The sequence below is a fragment of the Melopsittacus undulatus genome, chromosome 2, assembly GCF_012275295.1.
Source record: "Melopsittacus undulatus isolate bMelUnd1 chromosome 2, bMelUnd1.mat.Z, whole genome shotgun sequence".
NCBI classification, from domain to species: domain Eukaryota; kingdom Metazoa; phylum Chordata; class Aves; order Psittaciformes; family Psittaculidae; genus Melopsittacus; species Melopsittacus undulatus.
In genome coordinates, this window is record NC_047528.1 from 53,005,209 (window position 1) to 53,031,403 (window position 26,195).

Genomic DNA, 26,195 nt, shown 5'->3' on the forward strand with positions numbered 1-26,195 from the left:
GTAGAAATACACCAACTCATCACCAACTTTTCCCATCAGTTTTCAGGTAGGTTTCTAAAGAATAATTCTAAGGTATTCAACTGTGATACAGTACCCAGAAGTAGTTAATTTATAGGCAGTTCAGATGTCTGCATACTTTTTAAATATAGATAGATACTTTGACTGCAGATGTGGGCATGTGTACGAGAGACTTTCCTCACTATTTACAGCAACTCCAGTCTGTAAGATGTTTGGTCGTTATTCTAACTGGATCTATGACAAGATTCAAAAACACCTGTACTTAAATAAATTATTTATTTAGATAAACGTATATTTTACAGAAATACATCAAGATGATAACAAATCTTGCTTAAGTCTGGCTTAATCAAGTCAAAGACCTGTTATGCAATGGATATTTTGCCAAAACCCAATTTTGGCTGATAACATGCGGCTGAGAGTAACAGCTTTGAAAAGGTTCATGCCCTTCACTGTTAATAATGGGGAGAAAATAAATTTAAGAATTAATGCATGACAAAAAGCAGATGCCTTTTTTTTTTTGAGCAAATATAACACCATTTCCTAGGTCAGGAAGAGGCGGGAACATCTAAAAATGACTGATCACCTATTTCAAAATGCAGTAATATTACTGAATTGGAGAGACAGACCTCATAATCTGGACAGGTGAAGAAATTGTGCTATTTCTTTTTATGTAACCCAACAGAATAAACTGAGCAGTGTAAAGGGACTCATGGCAAAGAGTAGGGGGATGGAGGTTTGTAGTTAAAGACAGTTAAGAAACAAAGAAATGGAAAGTTATCGTCTCCTGATTACTATTGCTAAAAATCTTTTACAACAAAAACAAAAAAACCCACAAAAACAAAACAAAAAAGGGGGGGGGGGAGAGGGGTTGGGGGGATAGCTGAGGGGATTAAATTACCTGAAAGTCATCATAAGGGAACAGTAGCATCTCACGCAAAGCATCATTCAAAATCTGCGTTTTCCTCTGCACGATGACATTTTCATAGTCTATTGGTTCTATGAGCTTTGGTTTTGCCTAGGGGAAAAATAAAAAAATCAGGTATATTAAGAAAAGTTCCAATTGTTGACTCATTTTCAGAAATTACTCTAAAAAACTGGCAGAATACAGTACTCAAAATATAGACTTTATATCACACTATGACAAATGGATAAGTGCAACTGATAATTACAGAGACAAGCATGCTAGCTGGTTCAGAAGGAAGAGAGAACTATTTCACAAAACACACTAAATCATAGCTTATCAGAATAATCACATATGTATTCTCACTGCAAAAAAAAAATAGAAAGAAATTAGTAGTCTTTTACAGTGGTGGTTACTTTTGCTTGATACTGCCCGGAAAGCTCTAATCTGAGATTAAAGCAGTGATTAAAACAATCTTAGCTCAAAGCTAAAACTGAGCTTTGTTTTAATTCAGTAGTAACCTGCAGTAGGGGCAGGCTAATTGACATTCCTCCTCTCTGTTTGATAAAAATTCCCACAGGCCATCTGCTTCCTCTTAATTGTTCAAGTAGCATTCTTCAGTTATTATGCACTGATTCAATATTAAAGCCTATACTACTGTCAAGGCATTACAGCTGGCTGTATACAATCAGGCAGAGAAAAACCTTCACCCTGCCAAGCATTCTGTTAAGTGGTCAGCTGGCAAAGCACATCTAGAGAAAGCTCTCAATCAAACAGCACTGCCTTGAGAGTGCAAACTAATGCAGAACTGAAGTTATGATCTAGCTTGCATTTCCTGCAGCTAAAATTGAGCATCACAGAATCAGGCATGAAATTACCTTTTCCTGTTTTCACATGTGGCAATTACAAGAGACTTTCCAAATGATATTTTCTCAAGATCAGTGATACTGATTTCCAAGAAAGATACATTAAACATAAGAGCAGCACCAAGGCCAAATTATGCCATCATTACAGGTAATCAGAGAATATCTGATTTATATGTATCTTTGCACAACTTACGTTAATAACCTTTCATGTTCCAGCTGTACTCCACAGAATAAATATCTTTACATCTAGCAGTAACTGCTATTATTAGTATATTAATAGTATTAATGAGAAACATTACAGGAAACATTTTCTTAACCCAAAAGTCAATCAAACATATTTGTTTTTTCAAGGAATTAGAAAGCTTTAGTTAGAGAAAATTACCAAAGTTCTCAAGCTTAGTTCACAGGCTATTCAAAAGTTACTTGAGATTCCTTCATATCTATTACACACCAGTTTTACTGTTAAGAAAGATTCAAGAGCATAACACAGCGTAACAGCTGAAAAGGCCGAAAGAGCAAAATCTGGAAAAATCTACCAAATCTACCAAAAAATGATGAATGAAATGTAGCTTTGTCAACAAAAATGCCTACTATTTACAATCACACTGGACATGCTCAGCACAGACCAATACAGCTACAAGCCACAGTGAAAAATGGCTGAGCTTGCCATCTTTCTCCTCAGAGGAGATGGAGAACGGCTCTTCAGGTCACTGTATATTGTACACCAGCACATTTTGAGAGCTTAGCACTTGAACCACAGCTGCTGCTACATCTTCTCTCACTCACAAACATGCCTTATCACAAAGCCAAAAACTTACACCAATGTCCATCAGAAAAAGTTTATTTTCATGCACACATCTGTAGCTGGAATGGGGGGATCATTTAGCTCACTCTATCCTACAGTCACAAAACTGTAACTCTATCGTAAAGTCACAAACATAAAATTGGTAAAAGAGAATCTTAACAGAAACGTGCTTTGCTTACATTTTGCTTACAGGCTGTAAACACAGATTAAAATAGAAACCTCCTTTGTTTGAAGCTTTTAAAGAATCAAAACTCTCTGGGGCTGAAGTCCTTTATATACACCTCTCCTCTATATCAATAGAACACAGAGATAGCTAGTGGTACCAGAAAACGACACCATCTTCCTATTTAATCAGTGAAGTACCTGATTTGCAGAAATACAATTTCTGTAAAAATTCATGAAGGATTTGCCTGCTCAGGTTTCTCCAAAGCGTTAGTAATTTCTTTCTTAAGTCATATGTCAGATTCAAAGGGAACAGGATGTTTTATCAGTTTGAATCAGATATGAAAAAAGAAAACAATAAACAGCACACTGATACTGGCAGCTGGCCAAACCCACAAAAGCACAAGGAAGCAGATTTCTCTCAAGCTCTTCTTTAGAAAAAAAAAAAAAAGTTTTTTTTCCGGTCTATTATTTAATGTAATATAAAAGAGAAGACACTGGGTAGGCACAGTGTTACTGAATATGATTTATGGACCAGCTGATACAGATAAAACTCAGCCCAGTCAAAACTGCAAGATCAAGTGTAGAGGCACTAAAGTCTGTCTTTAAAACAAGGCTCAAGTTTTCCTATTAATGTGCAAACAAAAATATTTTTATTTCCATAATGTAAGAAAATGCTAAGAGCATAGGGCTTCATGGGGTCCAGCACCCGAGCTGGCCAATGCCATATTTATAGGAAGATAAAACATTAAAGTATCTGCTGCATCACTTTGGGTTTTGCTGGTGTGTTACAGGTATGGAAACTTGAGGAAGTAAGAAGCATTTCAAAACAGCAATCATGATACCCACATGCTAACCATTTTGATCTGCCAGAACACAGCTCATATATTTGGACAAGCAGTGTCAAAGCCATCGGATAAAAGGAATTTTCAGTCAGGAGTTGAATGACTGTCTACATTATATATTACCAAAAAAAGATAATACAGTCATGTTTTTCTTGTATGTTTAAATTAAGGTAAATGTTATCTTCCTGTTGCCTACTCACAAAACAAAGGATGGTCAGGTTAAGCACAGTGGGCATTGTTAGCCTTGTGTTACAGAACATCATTTACCTTAAGAAAAGGTACATGCACCTGCAAATTAACAAGTGCCCATAAAGAGAAGAACGGAGCTACAAGCACTAGCAGGCAAGAGAGCATATAAATTGATGAATATACGGTATTACCTATTTCTCAACATTGGCATGAGGCAATCCACTTTAGACAAATAATATGGCTATTTAATCTAAACATGGGTAACAACTCCTTGTTTCTTATTATCTGACAATCACAATAAACTCAAAATAAACTGCTCAGGTTGGGTCATTTTTTAAATCAACTTAAAAATCCTTTCAAAATATTATACCTATCCTAGAGCTTGTTCTTATATATTACAATACTCATTATTCCCTTTCTTAGGTATGGTTAACTTTGTGATGTAAACTTTGCAGCAGTTGGAGTAAATATGCTGCTATAGGCTTATGTAAAAAACCCTACCATTATGCATACATTTAACAACAATATGCTTCCACTCACAACCCCAAAACTTTTAAATCACTAGGATGTGAAAGAACAAAATGCATTAAAACGCCTGTTCTCATGCTTACAGAAACAGATCAGAAGTGCTTACTGGGGCAACAGACGCATAGCAAACCCGTACCAGGAGCAGACAGTTACACAGGCTTTTTTGCACACTGTTTCATTGGGTTTCTTTAGGAAACAGTAATTAACTTTTTTCCCCCTCCAGTTTAACATGAAAGCCCGAAAACTGTTGTTCTATTGTTCACCCAGGCCTTCAGGGGTTGTGGCAGAAGAGAATGGAGGTTTCCAAAACTCAGTGAATGCAGTCTAAATTACAAAGCATTACACTTTTCTTTATAAGAAGTATTTTGTTGATGGTGAAGGTCCATTTAAAGACAAGAACACTCTTCAGAGCTTAAACATTTTGATAAGACCTGTATTGCTAGTATCTACCTCAGGTTGTTAATATGGATGCAGTTGCACTTGTTTAATTTCAAGCCTCCTCTGTGATTTGTTTTACTAAAATAGCATGCTGTGCCCTATAAAGTCCTCTTATCAGCACAGAAGCTTCTAACACTAGAATCAGACTTGGGTAATGTGCTGCTGGACTGGGGAGCAGGTCAGCTGTCTTACATTTTACACTTCCAGTGTGTGTCCAAGCAGAAGGATGGCCTCCAGAAGTTCCAGCTTCCCAGAAACATCTAATTTGCTATGCAGGTACTACTTCTGACCATCAAAATGCAACTAGACAGCATTTCATCCCAAGTAAGGTTTTGAGGCACCATGTGGAAAATCAAAATGCTTTTTCCATGGGCTCTCCTTTCTTGTTAACCTCAAAAGCAAAGTTATGACACATCTAATTCAAATTGCAGGAAAACAAGAGAGCACACGTAATACACACGGGTACTGAAAACAGCAGATGACTCCTCTTGTGAACCTACCCACCTCTCCAGGAAAAGTTAACTCGGGCAAAGTGCTCCATCGAATGACATTGCTCTAATATCACATGGGGTGCTTACAGTTACAAATACTCAGTTCCCTCAACACTCTAAGCAGACTGTGAACTACATTTAAAAGAACTAAATGAATATCACAAAAACTGTTGCTTCCTTCAAGTCCTGACAGCTGATTATTTCTCATCTCTATAAAGAAAACTCAAAAGACTTGAGTGCTAGGTAAATCACACCCTTATGTAAGGGATACATCCACACCCAAAAGAATGTTTTAGGCAATAGCTGATGAAAAGTATTACTAGAGTAAGCAAGAAGACTCCTGTTACAAATGCTTTTGAGGACTGCTATCCAATACAGTTACAAGGTTTCAAAAAGTTCTGCTGTTTACATTTGTTACACCAACTAGCAACACTATCAGTCTTATTACCTCAGTGCACCCTATACCAATGAGAAAATACCTGTTTTTTCACTGTGGCAGTAGAAATCTACCCCAATATCACCACCAAATGAAATCAAAATAGACCCAAACGTCGCTGTTAAATGGAACATAGCACCCTACTTTTTCCTTTGCGCCTGGCAGTACACTTGATGCAAAGTGTCCTTCATCTATTTTTCCTCAATAAACCAGGCAAAAGCAGAAGCAATAAGGGATATTATACAGTCTATAATTATATGCCATATATATGCTTGTCTATATATGTAACAGATTAAGACCAAAATAGCAACTGAAATGACAATGAAGACATTTTTTTATGTGACCTATGTAGAACCTAAATGTTCTTCCCTTCAAATATTCACCTTTTAACACATCCTCTTAATCTGAAAAGGAAAAAAAAAAAGGGAGGGCAAATACTGGGGGTATATTAATCTGTGAAGATGAAATGGAGTAGCACCTGGAAAATTGTAAGGATGTACTTTATAAATGGTTATAGTTAAACACAGTAATGTTTTACAGCTGGGTTTGTTTGTATTTAAGTACATTGCTTGCTGATCAACTACAGTTACTCTATCTGCAGAAACACTAATATCCTCTCCCAGTATTCATGGGGGAATAAAAACAGTTCTAAATAAAGTTAAACATTCCAAAGGCAGGAAAGCACACATAAGATTAGCTCATATTGTACTGATGAAAATCTGGACCAGAAATCAGAACACACCCATACAAAAAAAACCAAAACACATTTTACTAACAACTGCTCTGAACAGAACAGAACTAAAGAAAACAGTGTGAAGGAAAAGAAAATCTGTCTTACTAACACAAATGTAAACTTTCAGTTATAGTCAGTAACAATTCCCATAAAGTTACAGATGTGTATTACTCAATATAGATAGACAAAATGGTTTAATTTGATTCTTAAAAGTGTAACATGAAGCTGTAATAAAGGGGGGAAGCATAATTTGAGGATCCGAGCTCCCATTAACTTCAACCACAGCCAGATAAATAAAGGAGACAGTCATACTTTAATGAAGCAATTAAGTATGAGATATTACTAAGTAAAATTTGAGTTCTTGTAAGAATTATCAAAGTACTTCCTTCTACTGATATAAAAGTTATTAGTTTAACAATCCTCCTCTGTTATTTGAAAAGAGTTTATTGTCCTAGCTTGAGAGAGTTGGTGGATTCATTACAGCTTGCTTATTATGTTCTCTCGCTGTACTATTAAAATTCCAACAGAACTAAGTGTGTAGCAATAACAAAAACCCAAAAAAGTTCTTATTTGATTACTTTCCCCACATACAGAAATATTCCCTTTTTCCTCACTGGAAGCTACTTTAAATACCTAAATAATGTGCATTGAAGGCATTGAAAAATAGATCCTTTAACAGAAGTACACCTGAATTATTTAAACAGTTCTTAGAACATTTAAGTAAAATTTAACTGTTACACACACAGTCTTTAGAGAGTTCAAATATATTTTCATTGAAAGATATGCTGGCAGTTAAGAAAAATAGAGGTGCTAGAATGTATTTTACAGCACAAATAGCTTTCATGCTAGCTTCAATGAGCTGTACAACTATGCTAGATAGAACAGACACTGAAAAGCAGCTAGAATGAAAACCAAATTCCAAAGTCACTCTCAGGGAGAACCACGGATTTGGTAAAACAGAACAGCAAAACTTAATTAAAAAGGCAGACAACACACAAAGAATCAAACCTAAATCTTAAACACAACTTCTTCACACGTGCTGGAATTTCTCATTAGTGTCAGATAAAGCAGTTTTCCACTTGCAGACAGAACTGAAATTACTAAAGAGAAGAGATACCTTGTTTAAACAATTCTTACCAGCACTACCACCGGACTCTCCGCTTCCACTTCAGAAGGACCTGCATCTTTGCACTGCTGAGAATCTACAACCCGCTCTTTCTTAGGATTTCTGTTTGTTCTTGCCTGCATTTTTTGACTGAAAATACAAGCAGCAGCAAACCCGTATGCTTTCTGGAATCAAAGTAATGAACATCCCAGTGCTCCAGTGAAAACAATAGCCTTTTCCCTGGCACAAGCAGCAGAAAGTACAAACTAGTCTAACTCCTCAGCTGCAGTTTGCTAAATCTGTCATGGTTGGGAATGCATGACAGACAAAGGCCAGCCCCTAAGCATTTTCCTCTGGAAAAAAAAAAAAAAAAAGGTGGATCCATTTTAATGCCTTAAGGTTATGAGTCAAATGCAAAAGAGAAGATGCATTTCTAAAATTACCATATATAAAACAGTCTTTCACAGCATTTAGAAAATCAAGGCTTCAATATGTCAAAATACTTTTATTGTAAAAATTAGCCACTTATTGACATGTGGCCTCTTTAGCAGTATAGAACCCTAAGCACTACTTTTTTTAATATTAATATCACTTATTCAGGTACTAGCAACAACCAGCCACTAACCAAGTACGTTCTCAAGGATCAATGCACCAAACAGGTATGTTGCTCTTTTTGGGGGGTAGGGTGCGGATGCTCTTTTTAATCTTAGTGCTAAATTCATATTAACAATTTAACAAAAAAAGAATTATCTTAACGGTAAAATTCTTATATACTCTATAAATGTACTAATTCAAAAATAAACTCCCAACTCTTTATACCTTCAACTTTTAGGCACTTAACTCTCAAGTAAACTACCAGCCTTTTTCCTTGCTAGAGCCAGTTAGTCCACTCCTGCCTTGTACATTATTAATGCTCACTATTATCAGCTCACTCCTCCCTCCTCAGAACCCTATAGCATTGTAACTGTCCATCACTAATCACCTTCTTAAAAAAGTGAAAACCAAACCCTGAGAAGACAACGCAACAAAATCTTCACACATTTTGATTCAAAACTACACAGTGCTTGGTGGTTAGAACCTTCCACTCCTGTCTTTATAAACTCAAGTCATGCTTCAAGTTTGCTTCCGCAATCCAATCTACTCTCGTACTATAGCATTATTTACAGACACTGTTCAGCACACACACACTGGCAAAATAAGAGGCAGCAATTTTTTATAGAATCATGGAATGGTTTGGGTTGGAAGGGACCTCAAAGATCATTCAGTTTCACCCCCCTTGCAACTAGGGGGACACATCTTCCACTAGACCAGGTTGCTCTGAGCCCCATGGCAGCCACAACTCTGGACAACCTGTGCCAGTGTCTCAACATCCTTAGAGTGAAGAATGTTTTCCTAATCAAACTCTCTGCTCTTTGAGCTTAAAGCCATTCTCCCTTGTCCTGTCACTACATGCCCTTGTAAAAGGTCCCTTTCCAGATCTCCTGTAGGCCCCCTTGAAGAGTTGAAAGGCTGCTGAGGTCTCCTCTGATCCTTCTCTTCTCCATGCTGAACAAGCCCAACTTTCTCACAGCCTGTCTTCATAGGAGAGGTGCTCCAGCCCTCTGAGTACCTTTGTGAGCCCCTCCGGACTCATTCCAACAGGCCCATGTCTGCCTTGTGTTGGGATCCCAGAGCTGAATGCAGTACTGCAGGTGGGGTCTTGTGAGAACAGGATCATTTCTGTACAATTCTTCAGTGTAACACAAAGCAATTTTGCATGCAATCTAGCTGACATTTTGGTAGTTTTGAAGGTTCGACTAACCTAGCTCCCCCATGCAGTAGTTTTAACATATGGGTGCATGCTAAACTCCTCCTAAAAAAGCGAACTATGATAAGCAGTTTCCTCCAGGCTTTGAGAGGGGTATTTCAGTTTTCCTTTTATTTCTTTTTTACAATGAGTTGCAACCTCAAAGCGAACAAACCTCAGTGGCTGCATTTACCAAGTAAAAATACATCTGACAGAAAATTCAACTCCCCAAAGAAGTACATCCCTATTTTAGACTCCCTGTCCACTAGAGCAACCAGACAGCTGCAAAAACTAAGCCACCACCTGCATTCAATTCTCCACTCTGCTCCATTTCTTTGGACAGTTAATTGTCTCACTTCAATATATGTGACATCCTAAATTTAACTTTACATGAATTTTTATCTATTCTATCATAGAACAGAAAGTCACCTTAATCTGCAGAAAGCAGACGAAGTTGTGGAGAAGCACAAATACCCTTTTTTAGTTGCTAGTATTTTTCAAAAATGGATAACTTCAGGCACAGGTTTATTACCTTTCATACCTAACATAAGATGTTAATATCCTTTCTCTTCCCCTTCTCTCTGCTCTCATGCCTGCATAAGACAGTTATTTCAGCTTACTGCAATTGTAACATTGAATCTGATCGAGAGTTTGCCTATCCCATCCACAATGCAAGCACACCTCTTATGAGTGGACTGAAAGAAATAACAAAATTAGCTATCAGAGAAGAAAATAATGTTTTCTCTAGGAAAGCAAGTGCAGTGCATTTACTTTTTAAGCAGTCTCTTTAATATATAGACAATATAGAAAACCATACTCTATAAAGTTTTATGAAGAGTTAACAAGGAAACTAGGAGTTTAGTCAAATTTACAAAACCAGATCTTCCTGTGTAAATCAAGGTAGACAATAGTTCAAGAACATTTAGTTACACTTTACTTTTATTTTGCACCAGCCCCCTTTGTTTGCAGAAAACGGAAGTTCAGAATAGTTTAGACTAAATTGTATCATTACTTGAGGATGCAGCTGCCAAACAGGAATTTCTTTCATTGAGATGGGCTGCAATTATACTTAACTGCAGCCAGAAATGCACAACCTTATTAGGCACTTACAAACACACTAATAAAGACTTTAAATAGTATTTCTCTGGCTAATTTAACAAAGAATTTGACTTTCAAGCTGCAACATTGTTTTATCCTGGTCAGGTACTTCTCTTGAATGCATCTGGATTACTTTAATTCAGTAGAAATGTGATTTTCTTTCCCCAACATTCTCCCTATTCTTCTCAAAACATGACAAGAGACAAAAAGAAAGCCAACACTTCTATAACATCAGTTTAAAGATACAGAAGCTATTTCTTCTTACTGAATGGTTAATGTAATTTGTGGCTTGCATTTCATTAACACACATACACCTTTAGAGCAGGTGCTTTTATTTAACAGCAACAAGAGTGTGAAGCTGTACTTCTGGAGCTACATCCTGCATGAAATAGACCTGAATTGCTAAGTTGATGTGTATTTCCAACACTTACTTTCTGATGAGAACTTAGTGATTATGTCAATAATTTAATTAAAAACATACTTTTTTTTTTAATTAAAACCAACAAAGAAACATGTGATACTGCTGCAATAGCCAGGCACCACACCAAAGAGGTAAGTTACTTTAACAAAGAGGTATATTTAAAGTTTTTGCCAATAACGCATTGTCATTCAAAAACTGAAAGAAGAAAAAACACAGCCTTAACACAGGCTGAAAATTCACTGTCTTGTTACATGACCCCTGGAGCTTTAAACCATTTAACTTTAATTAAAGAAAAAAAGATATAATTTGCTGTATCAAATCAGGCAGTTACTGAATAAAGATCAACAGGATAACAATGCACATACAAAAAGAAGGTCCCTGTACAAAAGTTATTTGACTGCATTTCCAACACGGATCCCAAAATTGCAGGAAATTACTAGCTAAATAGGGACCTGTCTGCAAAATAACTCAGGTCATTATGGAAACAATGCATTTCACCTTTTTACAGTGCCTTGAAGGACTTCCCATGGTACTTTAACAGCAGTACTTTTCATAATACTTTCAATAGCCAAATAGTTGCCTCTCTTCTTGCACCATGTATCCTTAAGGAATTACCTATGTAATTCCAAAATTACATAGATAGAAAAGTTCTCAGTATTCCCAGCATGCCTCAGTGATTCATTCAGCAAATTCGCTGCCCAAAAGACAAGTGCCCAACATACATCCTCTTACTCCTTCAGATCACTTTTCACTCCAAAAGCTTATTTCAAAGGCACAATACCTCATAATGAAGAGTAGCAATAGCAAGGGAACAGACAGTATATGAGAATTTCCTCTGAACTCTGATGGAAGAAAGGATAACTAACCACCTTTGCTGTAGGGACAAGCAAAAAACTGAGCAGTTTGGTTTAATGGCACTTCTTTTGCTCCAAGTCCCGCTTACAATCTTCACTAATATCATTAAACCCTGTTGAATGGCAGATATCAGCATTCACTAAATCTACCAGCTGTCATTACAGCCATCAAACTTGTCTCTCTTAGCTGTTCTAGCAAAAGAACTGTTGCTTAACCTGTAGCAAATGGGGGTAGGAAGTGAAGAAGGAATAATCTTGTTGGAGGTTTGCAAGTCCTGTATACGTGAAAACAGGAGGATTTGACATCATAATTTACTAAAAACCTACACCTTTATTCCTTTGTGGCTCTTTAAGTTCCCTGTCAACTCACTGCATTTCTTAACAAATAACTTTCAAAAATTAGAAGGATGGATGACTGGAGGGGTTTTGATGCTTTGTTTTGTTGGGGGTTGTGGAGTGGGGTTTTTGGTTGGTTTTTGGTTTGGCCTGGGGTTTTAAGGTTGTACCTCATACAAAAATTCAGGCCCACTTTAGCAGACTGACAAGCACCATTAAAAGCCGATATGTCTTGCTCTCCTCTGTGTTAGTAAAAGATCCTCTAACACCAGCACTGCCTTCCTACACTTGGCAGCCTGCCTTACAGCTGTATTAAAGGCATAAAACATCCCACATGTCCATGGAAGATCCAGCATTGCAGGTATATATCCTAATACTGCCGAGTTTCGTAAGTGACCAACAAATATGTGTTTGCCCTGAAAGACTATATTCACAAGTTCAAGAGAGAGGCTCAGCCAGCTGGTAGCTCCCATTTCCATGGCAGCACTGACTTTCATGGTAAGGCAAGAATTAAGCATGCTCTGGAATAGCTAGGCCATTGCTTTCTGCCAGATAAGATACAGTACCTTAGTCTGGACACTCTCAGTCTGTGACAAATACAAACTAAAATAAGTTTTAAATCACAACAGAGCTAATCAAAATACAGATTGTCTTGTCCATGTCATACTTTTGCATACTGTTATCTATGAAGTATTAACTTTAGCTGCACTTGCTTGACTAGCTGGTGACTGATTCATTTCATACCATCTTAGCAGACATCTTTCTGTTATCAGAGAAAATCTGACTTCTTTATGGTCCCAGGGGAAAGAAAGAAAAAGAAGAAAAAAACACCAAATCAGTGTAATTTAGTCAGGACTAAAGACTTCAAGATTAAACCCACACTTTTGCTCCAGGCTTTAATTATTGTTCTGACATATCTCCATATAGAAAAGACACATACAAACAAACTGACAGACTGTGAGAACAGTATTAGAGTAAAAATGGCTTTTTTCCTACCTAGACAATAACTCACAATTATCAGAAACTAACAGGACAGCACAAGCATCAATCCAAACACAAAAAACAAATCAAACCCCCAAATCTGAAGATATCTCAAGTTGAAGCAGTTCTGTGCCAAGCAAGCCTGAGGCAGGAGTCTTCCCACTGAGCAACACCAATCTTAGAAGACTTTTTCAGGGAGCAATTTGCTCCTTAAGGAGACTGCTAATTCACCTCTGTCCTTAAACTGAAGTAAGAGCACATCTTGGTTTGCCTCTAAACTAGAACACAAACCTGTCTTGAACTTCACAATATAGAGTTCTAAGAAACAAGAACATCCCAAGAGTTATAAGCTGGGTCCCAGCTTCACTTTAACTGCATTTCATTTCATGACAGAATAGAATACCTGAACCTGTAGATGACTCAGATGAGTATTTTGGGCTGTTCCTAAAGCAGGTGAAAGTAAGTGTCAATCAGGAAGAGAAGCTAACCCCCTTTCTGTGTGTTCAGTCTCGAAAGCACCACCCATGCAGCTTCTCCACCACAGATTTCTTCTCACTCTTCAAGATCATGTGACATTTTCAAGTTTTTTGGGGAGGGGGTTGTTTGGATGTTGGAGGGGTTTTTTTGGTTAATTGGGGTTGTGCTGTTTGCTTTCACAGCTGGGTATCTAGCTTCCCCAAGATTCCCTGCTGCTACATTCACAGAGAACATGTTTTCTATCTGCATGCAACCTAATGCCATATTTTTGGGCTTGGATATCTTTCTGTGCTGATCCAACCTATGTTGTCAAGGATGACTTATGCCTGTTGATTTGACCAACTACCCTCAGATTTTATCCTCAGTCTTAAATATTTTTCCCCTAATGGTGGTTTATCTCACCATTTGCATGCCAGTGCATTGACTGCCTACCAACCTATGTCTAATATTCCTCCCCCATGAACCTTTCCAAGAAGTACATTTGCTAAAGGAAACACACATTTGGTCAATTTGTGCTGCCACTCCCCCCGCTGGGAGAGCAGAGGGAAACCAGAGATAGACATTTGAGCATTGAGTCTAACGAAAGTCAAAACAAAAAAGTCTCTAAGAAGCCATCAGGAGATTTAGCCAAAACTACAAGCCAGCATGGAGGACACCAGGTTTTTATTCAACCAAAGCACTAAGATGAAAGGAGATAAAAGAATTGCTCCCATTCCATTGACCCATGAAAAACTATGCAACAGTTAGATGCTGTTCTCATACATGACTGTTTCTTCTTTATTAAGAGGCTTAATGAGGTCCAATGATCCAGTTGCTGATGAATAAAAGCCACTTGTAACACAGTTACAAGCTGAAGCAAGTTATGAGTGAAATAACAGATTAAGACATACAAATTATCTGCACCCCATTAGAGCATTGCTGCATAAGCTGTTCAAGCCCATTTAAAAAAAACAAAACAACCTCCATTTACTCAGCAGAATTACTTCCTTAGACCTCTCTCTTTTATATATTCCTACTTTATTTAAAGTAGAGAAGTTTAGTAGGCAAACAAGTTGATATTAATTTGTTAATTCAGACAGCAAGGACAGGCCTCAATATAAGGCCTTTTAATAAATGAATGTTTAAAGGTTTATTTTCAACACATCACATCAACAGAAGTCTTTTTTTTTAATCATACTCATATAATTTATTATTCTGAAATCAAAATATTTGGAACTTGAGTGTCTCCTGTGAAGTTATTTCCAGAACGACATAGCTCACTGCTGTCATTAGTCAATCTTCCTGCATGCACCATCTTAAAGATGTCACAGTTTCACAGTTTATTAATAAACCAAATGACTCATGAGCAGCATAGAGCAGTCACACAGCACCTCAGTAACACCTAATGATGACATTGCTGTCAAGTCGACAGGTGACATGGAGTAAGAAACTGCAGTTACTATAATATAAAGTTAGCGGTTCTTTTTCCAGCAAACACATAAATCTATCCCATTAAAAGCTGGACATCCACTATTTCAAAACACCCTGCATATCTTCTCAGAAATTGTGTAAGCACAAATTAAGTAACAGTTACTCAAATTAAGACTATTTTTCCCATCAGGCAGTAAATCAAATGGCTACTTAAAATTATTAGGCCACATCTTGCACACACGACAGCTACAAAACTACCTTAAGCGGGTTTACTAAACTACAAGGTTCTAAAGTTCAACGACAGGAACAGCAGTGTTGAATAGGCCATTAGAAGCAAACTGTGCAGAAAACATTGCAAGCAGGAAAAAAAGTAAGTTGCATTGAATTTTTGGACAAATATAACAAAAACAACAACAAAGTCAGTGTCCTTTAGTCCAGCTTGTCTCACTTTACAGTTTTCCAGCTCCTCCACTGGCATTGCTAGCAGACACACCTAGCATTTTCCTTCAAATACTTCAAGGGGCTTATTATCAAGAGCTTTAAAAATGTTGTTTTATATCTACCACATCATTCTTCCTTGCTCATTTTCCATCCTTGTCTACCATCTGAAACAGCTGTTTTAGGCTCAAACCATACAGTAACATTTCACTGTTGATAGCCATTGGTTATGCGATGATTACCAAAAAAATGGAATTTTAATATGAAAGTAAAGGCCACAAGAAAAACCCCTCCTAACTCTAAGATGCTACAACACAGCAGAAATAATATATAATATCCTTTTGAGAATTTAATAAGATAGGAAAATCAAAGTAATGTTGGTTAAGCATACAAGGTAATATTTTGAAACTGTATTCTTGAATTTACTACAAAATTAAACAGAATGATTTGTCACATTTAGAGAGAATAAATATGCCATAGTGGATATTTAGGGAAAACATATTTTCATTAATATTGAAGCAACATTTAATACTGCTCAAACTAAATTCATCTTATTTTACTAGAACATTTTTTTTTATCTATGTGGACCTAAAGACCCTAAAAGATCCTGTGTTCTAGCAAGAGAAAGTGTATGTGACAGGCTAGAAACATTCCCAAAGATAAGAAATAGCCTCTCCTTTGCAAGTTTGAATGACATCAGATGGATAGAAATAAACTGCTTTATTCCAAAAAGACATTCTCACTCAGGCTTCACTTTATCTTTCCTTCAAGCAATCAAAAGAGCAGGCCTGCTTAATATAAAACCTTTAATTATATTTAATTAGACTTTAGCTACAACCTCCTGACCTCTGGATTACAGGGTTAAATAAGAAAATTGTATGCTAAATCAACTACTTCTGTCTCCTTATTTCTCCTCAGGAGACTTTTCCTCCCATGAGAGTTACTTCCCAAGAACTTTCCAATCACAGGAAATTTTCACAGGTTTTCAGAACCAGTTTTGCAAGCGGAATGTATTCCCTGCGCTAAAGGACTCCCTGAAATACACTGGTGTTCTGAAAACAGTTTTGTACCAGGAGATACTTGATCTAAAATAGCCAAAAAGACCGTGTAGCAGGTACAGCCAAAAAGGCAAACATAAGAATTTGCAGCTCAAATATGTGTTTCAGAGAGGACAAATAGGTGAAAAAGAAAACACAGGCAAGTCACTCACTGCCACTCCTTTTTTGTCTTGACCATACAGTTTCCCTTCAGAAGATTCCTGTAAGTCTTCACCTCCCTGCATGGCTTCTCAGTGAGAAGCAAGGTAATTTCTCCTCCTGAAAGCCACCCCTTCACAGGAGGAAGAGTTGGCCAAATTAGCTTTTATAGCAAAGAATATGAAAATTGTGTAATTTAATAGTTCTGTGTATACAGTTTCATAAAATCACTTGCCACTGTTGCCAGGACTGCAGTATCTTTCCCACTCTTCCCACTTTTCAGAGAATCCTGCTTGCCACTCTTCAGGGTGAGTCAGTAGCAACTGCTCCCTCAGCCTCAGAGAGCAACAGCCGGTGCCAGCTCTGGTTATCACAATTCCTTTGAAGGAAGTCCCACTTGTAAAATTCTGATTCTACACTAGACCAGTACAACGAGCGGGAGTTATTCTGACCCCTCAATTCCATGCACTTTCCCATACTAACCTTCAGGTATTTACCCCAGGAAGAAACTTATCTTGATCCACTACTTCCAGTTAAACCAAGCTAACAAAGCCAGACAGAAAACAAATAAAAAAACACTCCAGTATCATTCTTTAAAAGCATCTAGAAATCTTGGAGCTGGGAAAAAAAAAGGCCTAAGTGACAGATCATAGAATCATAGAATAGTTAGGATTGGAAAGGATGTGGAACTGGAGTTGCAAAGTGCTTACTAAGCATGCTTTGTGCTTAATCTTGCCAGTTTGCAAGCCAGTTCTGTATTGCTAAATTACAGAGCAATTATTGCTGGAACAATACCCCACATGAAACAAAGAAAAAAAAACCCCAAACATTATATTTTAAAAAAGTATTTCTTCATTCATTCATCTAACTAAAGGTAGAATTTAAGGCCAGTAAAGGTGTTAGATCTTAAATCCAATGGAGGACAGAAGTTACTGAAAGTATTCATTGTCCAGAGTTTAACAACTGTCTAATAACCATCTGTATGAGGCTAACTTAAAAATGGCTAACAGTGTAAAAAGGCTTCTAATACCTAGAGGAAGCCATTTCATTTTTAATATCAAACCATACTAAGAAAAAGCAATACTTCATGATGGGCAATATACAGACTGTAAGTTACTTTAAGCATCTGAAGACAGTTCAGATTATTCTTCATTTTTTCCCTGGAAGCTTATGTATGCGTATCCACGTACATACATATACATATGTTTGTGTGTGCACATATATACATACAGACACATGTATGTGTGTATATATATACACACACACACACAGAGGTACATCCATACCTGCACCTTTTTTTCTTCTATTTCAGTTCAGCTAGAAAGGATCTGACTATCATAAAACCAGGAAAGCTTAGTGAAATTGTTAAAGGCTTTCCCTAACTGCAGTTGCACAGCGTGGGTACGCCAGCAGGCACTACAGGCTTGTCAAAAGCTGTCCGGCTATTTCCGTGTACCACACCCCTCGTATTCCAAGTAGCTACCTAATGACAAAGCAATTAACCCAAATGATTTTAAATAAGTATTTAAATCCTTAGCTAGCCCAATTCTAAGGCAAGCAGTGCACATTAGGTATTGCAATTCCACCCCCTCAAGCCTAAATGCAATACATCTGACGCACAAATGCGTCATTAACCTGGGGGGTACAAAGATGTCACTCTCACTTTAAAGCCTGTTTTCCTTGCATCAGGCAACACCTAAAAAAGCCTTCAAAGAGTAAAGCAGATTCGGAAAATAGTTATTACTCCCTTTAACCATTTTTTTCTTCTAGAATGCTCCTGCATCCCTTTCAGCAAGTTAAACAGAAATAGAACAGTTTCAGAGAAAAAAGGGGAAAAAATGTAATCAAATCTATCTGAAAAAAATAAACCTTAAATCCTGTGTTACTGTTTTCCCAACAATGCATTCCTCAGTTTTTCCAAATAACGGAATCATCTGTTGTTCTTCAACTCAAGTGCCAAATACATTCCAAAAGCATGTTTAGAAAGATCTAACAGCAGGCTATCTTCTGTAACAATCCTGTTCATAGAGCACAAATTCTTCAAAGCTGTCAGTACAAATCTAAATGGTATTATGAGTATGAATCTTCAGTTTTAACATTACAGCTGCATGCACACGTGTATTACATGTCACATACATGCACTAACATCCTACAGAATCAGGACAAAGCATATTCATGGCTGTACATAGATGTTAAATAAACACAGCATCCTGGGTTTAGTTCAGCTTTCAATTAGCAGACAAAACTGTTAATGAAACAAGTTTGTATTTACCAGGGATGAATGAATCAATATTCCTGAATCTTCATTTGGCAAGCTGAACGCTGTGTATTCAAGGGCATTGTTTTCCCCTTGTTGTTTGCAAATATAACCACAGTTTCTCTCAAAAACTGTACGAATGCCTTTAAACAGAACCACACTTGTAGTGCAACCCATTCCAAATCTGTTGAATTTTGCATTTCTAGCAGCCCTGATTGCATTTGTAGAATGCCTTCTTCCTTTGCTCGACTCGGATAATTTTCCTGGGATTCACAGAAATATTTCTTTGTACAATCTTCATTATGTCCGACATTTAGTGTGATCGTTGACTAGAAACCATCAGCTACTGAAATGTAATCCTATTTGCTTAAGCCAAACACTGCCAAAAATCCAGCCGCAGATGATGAAAAGCAAAAGATACCTCAGCTGTAGAGGATAGGAGGTGTTCAGCATGTGCTATGCTCCGCAACAGAGATGAAAAGATATTCCAGGGGGTCAGGGAAAGAGCTCCTATACTTCAGAGATCCTCAGAACATAATGAAAGATGAAAGGAAACTGCAAAGATGCTGCTGCAGTTTCTGCTGCCAGCCACAAAGAATCCTCATCTGCTGCAAGAAAAGCACTCTCCCAGAATGCTTAGCACAGAGTTCGTACTGGCAAACATTTCTTTGCTTGACCTATATGTGCTTCTTAGTGTTTAAAACAAAAAGCTCAATATAGAAGGGGAAAATTCTTAACTCACTGCAGCTACAGAAAAAAAAAATCAGCATACTGTATAAACCCACTTCAATCAAATCTGTGTGTTATCAGCATGCTATTAGCAGTTCAGGCAAACCACAAGGGAGCTTAAGGCTGTCTTTACCTTTTCCTTTCTTCCTCGCATGCAAAGTGATCAGTCAATTCCCACCTGCCAGAAACCAACTTTAGCTTGTCCTTGACTGTGAATAATCAATAGTCATTTAAAAATGGGAAAAAAGAACACAACTGACTAACTCAGATCAACCTCCACAACTAGAACAAAAAAACCGATTGAAGTTTATAATACATACATTTCTTGGTTTTATAGTGAACCCCACCTGTACTGATTGAAGTCATTACTATAGGATTCTCCTCCACGTAACACTGGTATCTGTTGTACATGTTTGTAAATACCTTTAACTGACCCTGAGAAGAAGTGTTAATCTTCTTAAACTGCTTTTAAAGACAAAAAATTTGCAAAAACCAGCTGTCCTGATCCACACCATCACTTTGTCAGAGATTGCCGGTTAGTTTTATATTTTTGCTAAACTGAAAGCACTGAGATGTATTTACTTATTTACTTACTCAATTGCAAAACTGGATTAAAGAGTGAACTTGCAAACTCAAGACTGTCACAGTGGAGTTAAAACAAGCGACATTAAAAGGACTGAAGTGAAGCATGAAGGGAGGGAACAAACAGATTAATGTCAGGTACACATTTGCCTCCATGCAAATTAACTATCTCGAGAAAATACTTGCATGTTACAATGAGACATTCAGGAGAAATATTTAGGGTTTATTTGTATGTTTCTCTAACATCTGGCTAGTTAATACATCTCAGTATGCTTCTCATCAAGTTTTTACCCTAAATACATCATAACAACATGCAGTCACATTGATTTGAAAAGTAAAAAAAAATCAATATTTGACAGTGATCCAAGTAGTTCCTGCCAGTCCCATATTCTCAAAGGCAGCAGTTAGCACATTCCACATATTGTAAGAAATAGAATTGTGTTGTTCTCTTAATAAGAGATAGTTGTTTTTTTTTTTCTTTGGGGGGAGGGCAGAATAAAGAAAGTAATGGTGAAGAACATGGCATAAATTCTACTCTGAAGGGCAAAGATACTTCTTACATCACCATGAACATTGAACAGCAGTGTCCTTCTGCCTTCTTCTATCTCTCTACCTCTCCTACCCTCTTTGAAAACAAGCAGCAGGTCAGTGAAGGAAACGTTCTGCTCAATTCACTAATGTTGGGTATAGACATCCTTGCAAACACATGGGGAGAAACAGTCATGGGTGTTACCATGGAAGGTACCTCCCAAAGACACTTTCAAATTAACTGTTTGTAGCACAGAAGCCCACTTCATTCCCATATAGAATGTAGAATAACAGAGACCCGCCCAAGTTCAGGTTTCAAACAAAATACCAAAAGTAAATAGATCATTAAAAGAAAGCACTGTTTAGGTGGTTTTCCATGCAATTTCAGCAACTTCATAATAGGAAATGTTTCTACAAGAAGGGGGGGGGGGGGGGGAAGCGGTTTATATCTTAGGAGAATATGAGTAAAAAGGTAGTTACAACAAATTATCATGCACTAGACAGTTCTTTCAAATGCCTAATCTTTCAAATGACCTCACTTTTAAAGCACTAGGTAGGTCATTCAGGAACAGGTAGACAAAAAGATCTCATCTGGAAAGACAAACATCTTGACAGAATTGTAGCCTAAGTCTGCCTGGAAGTGACCATGGGAGCATTTAATTCAAATCCAATTAAGAGCAAATTTAATTCCAACTATATCTTCAATCAATTTAGTCTCACATTTTTGTACCATTTTAGAAAAGACAACTGAAACTCACTTGAATCAAAACAATGGTAACAAGAACACAAAAAGTATTTCAAATAGAGCTTGGGAGATAAATATGGGACATGAAGGGTGAGAAGAATCCACAGGGAGGAGGAACTTGACCAGATGCTTATGTTAATATTATGACAAAGTACAAAGAAAACACATGTGCTTGAAATCAGACAGTTCTAATGAATGCTTACAAGCTTCTGTTTGACACTGGTTAACATTTATGAAGGTAGAAGTCTTCAGAGAATCATTACCTAGATTGATATAAAATCTTCAGGGGATACCACAGAATTCTTATTAACAAAATGAGAACTTAGATAAACCTAAGCAGAAACTGATCAGTTGAGAGAATACAGATCAAACTAGAAAGGCCTTGCAATCAAATGTGTTACCACAAAACATCAGCATTCCCTCTTCAGACGTGCCCTCACTAAAGCATAATATTGCAAAAAACACAGGCCCATATCTGGAAGAGAGCATACTTCAGGCAGGACTCAAGCATCTAGGTCCTAGCGTATGAGCCATAAAAATACCCTTTATCTCTTGAAACATTTAAAGTAGGTACTTACATTTTCATGTACAAAGTTGCCTTTGATATCTAACATGCCCAAACTGCTGCCGTCTTGACAGGAGCGAACAGCTGGTTCCTTACAGATCTTAACACATCCTGACTGAATTCAGCTTTTCACAAAAACGTGACAGTATTTGTAGGTGGAGCACTACCTTCCATCTGGCAGCTGCCTGTATACTGCCACAGAAAGCTACAGACGCAAGCGTGAAGTCTCCTCAGCCCAAAGGATTAAAACCAACATTGCTTAGTACTCTTTGGAGTGCTGTAACAATGTGATGATAATGTATCAAGGCCAAGGTACTCACTTCTGCCTGATAAAGCTATTCTGCAGCAAAGAACTGAAGATCCAATAGCCCTGCAAGAGGGAAAAGAAGTGTATATACAACACTTAATACTTCCCACAGAACAGGAAGAAGAAAATACTGGTTCCTATAGCAATGACTGTTTCTGCAATGATTGCTTCATGCAAACTTCATAGACGAGCACTGTCAGGCTCAAGAACCCATGTTTCTTCAGAAAGAAGGAACTAGACTAGAAGCTGCTTTGTGGCCACAACAGTGACTTTTACTCTGTCTTAAAACCTTTAAGCACCTGATTTGTTGAAACTAGTGCAGAGTGTCTGGATATGGATTATTCTGAGTTACCTTCATACCCACTTTCCTGAATGGCAAGAAGGAGGATATAAGGAACTACAGGCTTATCATATTCACTCCAATCTTCATGTAAATCATGATGCAAACTCTCCTGGAAGCCATTTCCCAATATATAAAGAATAAGAGGCTAGTTCCAAGTAGACATCAAGGACAAATTATGCCTGACTGTCATTGGTTCAGCCATAGCAGTCATTTGTCTCCTTCTTGTAGCTGGTGCAGTGCTGTGTTTTGACTTCTGGGCTGGGAACAGTTGCTTGATAGCGAGCATGTTTTGAGGTACTGCTTGGGTGCTTTTGTTCAGGGCCTTTTCTGAGCACATGCTCTGCCAGGGAGGAGGGGAGGCCGGGAGGAAAGAGAGACAGGACACCTGACCCAGGCTAGCCAATGAGGTATTCCATACCATAGCACGTCATGCCCAGGATGCAACTGGGAGAGAGCCGGGAGGGGTGGAGATCTGGGGGGAAATGGAGGAGGTAGCACGCAGTGCTTGGCCGGGCAGGGTGGAGTGAGTTATGGGTCGGTGGCTGGTGAGGTGTTGTTTTCTTTTCACTTGTTATTGGCTGTATCGAATTATTTGTAGTAGTAATGGCAGTAGTGATTTGTGTTATGCCTTAGCAATTAAACCATTCTTATCTCAATCCATGGGGGCTACATTCTTTGGAGTCTCCTTCCTAACTCTTCGGGACTTGGGGGAGCAAAGGGGGGAGTGAGTGAGCGAACTGTGTGGATTTTGTTTAAACCACGACACTGACCAACCTGTTTGCCTTCTGCAATGAGATCCTTGGTTCTGTGTGCAAGGAGATAGCGACAGACATTGAATAATGTTAATAAAACAAGCTTCTGACAGTCTTCCCTGGCATTTCTGTATTCAAATTAGACAGATGTCGTCTGAATGAGTGGATAAGGATGACATCCTGTTGGACAGCAAGTTGAACATGCTGAGTAAGCTTTTCAGTACAAAAAAGATATTGACATATTGCACTGCATCTAATGGAGAGCCATCATGATGGTTTAGGAGCAGCAGCACATGATACGAGAAAAATCTAAGAGACCTTGGATAGTTCAGCCTTAAGGGAAAGCTAAAGGAGATCTTATTGCTATTTGCAACCACCTTCTGGGAAACAGAGGATAGAGCCAGACTCTTCTTGGAGTCATAGGAAAAGAGGCAACAGACACAGAATATTCCATTTGCATATAAGGATTTTTTATTATTTTTTTTCTAACCATGAGGTTTGTCAGCTACTGGGGTTAAAGTGTTTTCCATCTCTGTGGATATTAAAACCAGACTGGCATAGTCTTTGAGCAACCTGCTCTAACCGTATCTATTTTGAGCACAGGACTTCTGTAGGTGACTTCCAGAGATTCTCCTTTCAACCTGTACGTTTTCATGATTCTGTAGCATTACACAAGGTAGCCACACACTACCCACAGAGACAGAGAAAAGCTCCAAGAAAATTCTGTATGGTATGATTACTCCAGGAGGTCAGGTTGAGAACAGCATTCTCGGATTCCTATGTAATTTTGACTGAGAACCTGCACACTCAGCAATGCCCTAAGATCTGCATCTGACAAAAACAAAAATGTCACCAAAAATGTGACATTAGAAATACTAAGTCAGAAATACCACCAGGCTGAAAACTACAGGTGGCTGATCATTTGTAAGATCTCCCTAATATCGAAGACCATATCAAAAGTAAAAGAAAACCCCACATTAATTGGAGCAAGACTTATAATTGACAAACAAGGGAATGCTTGTGTCTGTTATGCTGTCATACATTTAGAGAAATCAGGACGAGGTGTAAATGATGCAACTCAAGACATGCTATTCCACATCTTGCATACATGGTATTATGCATGTACTGACAGAGAGATGTACATGAATGTAAAACCCTGCTAGTTACAAAATGCTAAATATCTTAGCTAATAGTTTTAGGTAGCATACTTGATAGCTGCAGAAAGGTCAGTCTTCTCAAGTCCATTCTTACATGAGTAACAATACATTTTCAATCATAGCTGAGCACTGGGTGCTGCCAATAAAGCATGTGCATTAAGTTCAACTGAAGTACAACCTGAGCACCAAGAACGACTCAAAGAACTTTAGGAAGTTGTTCAGTTTAGACTGACTTGGACAAATAAACATTTATTGTTAAGCATGAGACACTAAACAGCTAGCCCTTTTAAATGTTTTACGTTTCAAGCCCTAACATTGATTTCTAGTATTGAAATATGCTCACTGAACTCCATCTAGTGGTCACATAACTTTCAGCTTTTTGAAGTTGAAGTGATTATTCTGGGCTTTTAAGTAGCTGATAAGATAATAATTAATTTCTGTTGTTGTTATGAGAGCTACAGAAGAAGTTGCTAATTATAAAATATTAATTTCAGAAACCCTGATGAAACCATGCCAGAATAAATAATGCTCAACAGTACAGCAGACTAAAAAAAAAACATATATTTAACCCCAGGTTTTGAGCAACCTGACTGTGTTCAGGGAAAACCAGCAGAAACTTCAGGGCTCATATGTACTTTTAATACCTCTACAGAGGTTATTCTGATTCAGGTCCTTCTACTTTCCTTTGTTCCTAGTTCAGTCAGGAACAAGTTCCAACTTCTCCTCCAGCAGACCATTAGCTGCCAAAATACTATGCTGGAAGTACTGCCCCTGAACTTTACCAGCAAGACTGTACTCAGCAGGGTTTTTTAGGTTTTGTTTTGTTTTTTCCCTGTCAGAAACTTCATTTTTTTTGCAAGGAAAGACTTACTGGATTATGAAGTATGCATTGGCTGGGAAGAAATTAATATGCAACACTACTGAGCCATCTAAGGCCATATACAATACCAGGTAAATAACTCCAAGGTGATAACAAGCCTGGCAAGCAAGAATCTCAAGACAATTTCTGAAAGGAAACTAGAATAGCATCCTTCAAATAACTATGATGTGTGTCATCTTTTCATTAACCTGAATGCTCTTTTTAAACTCACTGACGTTTGAAGTCCAACACAAATTTAAAATCCCTCTTGGACTAGCAAATAGTAAGAGTGAAGCCTCCTTGAACATTCCTTAAAGGCAAACATACTAATATGATTTTCAGCTAAACCACCTACTAAATCAGATGACTTACATTGCACAACTGTTAGTGCCAGTACAAGTGGGTGCAAATATGCCTGGCAGAAAGAGGTCTGAAATACCACTTATCACTGTATCAGGGCAAGTGATGAATGGGCTAGATGAGGTGACTTTCAATCTTATTTTCACAAAGCTTCAGTCCTGTATTATTTTGTTGCCTGGTTGTAGTCACTTACAACCATGCCTATAAACAAGCCTAGAAAGGCATGAAGAGAAGTGTAAGCAAATTATCCATCACTACCAGCACCCATGGGAAGAACAGTACTTATAAAACCAAAGGATATAAAGACCATTCTACAACATAAAAAAAGCAAAGAGCATAAAATGGTGATGCAACCAAAATGGAGAATGGGTTACGACCTTTCCATCACCTTAAAACCATGTTAACATGCACAATGCTAGCCAGCATCTCCTTTTGACTTTGATTTCTTCACAAACCTGTTAAAATAAGACTAACAGCTCTCTTACCAGCTTTTGCCT

The 26,195-nt window shown here is 37.7% G+C and overlaps 1 protein-coding gene across 3 annotated transcripts in view; it reads right to left on the reverse strand.

The window, feature by feature from the left end:
- The window catches only part of DOCK9 (dedicator of cytokinesis 9), a 116,740-nt gene that overhangs the window by 80,542 nt on the left and 10,003 nt on the right, over positions 1–26,195 (reverse strand). For all 3 annotated transcript variants that reach the window (XM_034060108.1, XM_034060107.1, XM_034060106.1), the window contains exon 2: positions 917–1,033. In XM_034060108.1, coding sequence (XP_033915999.1) covers positions 917–1,033 — 117 coding nt within the window. The remainder of the gene's footprint in view (positions 1–916; positions 1,034–26,195) is intronic.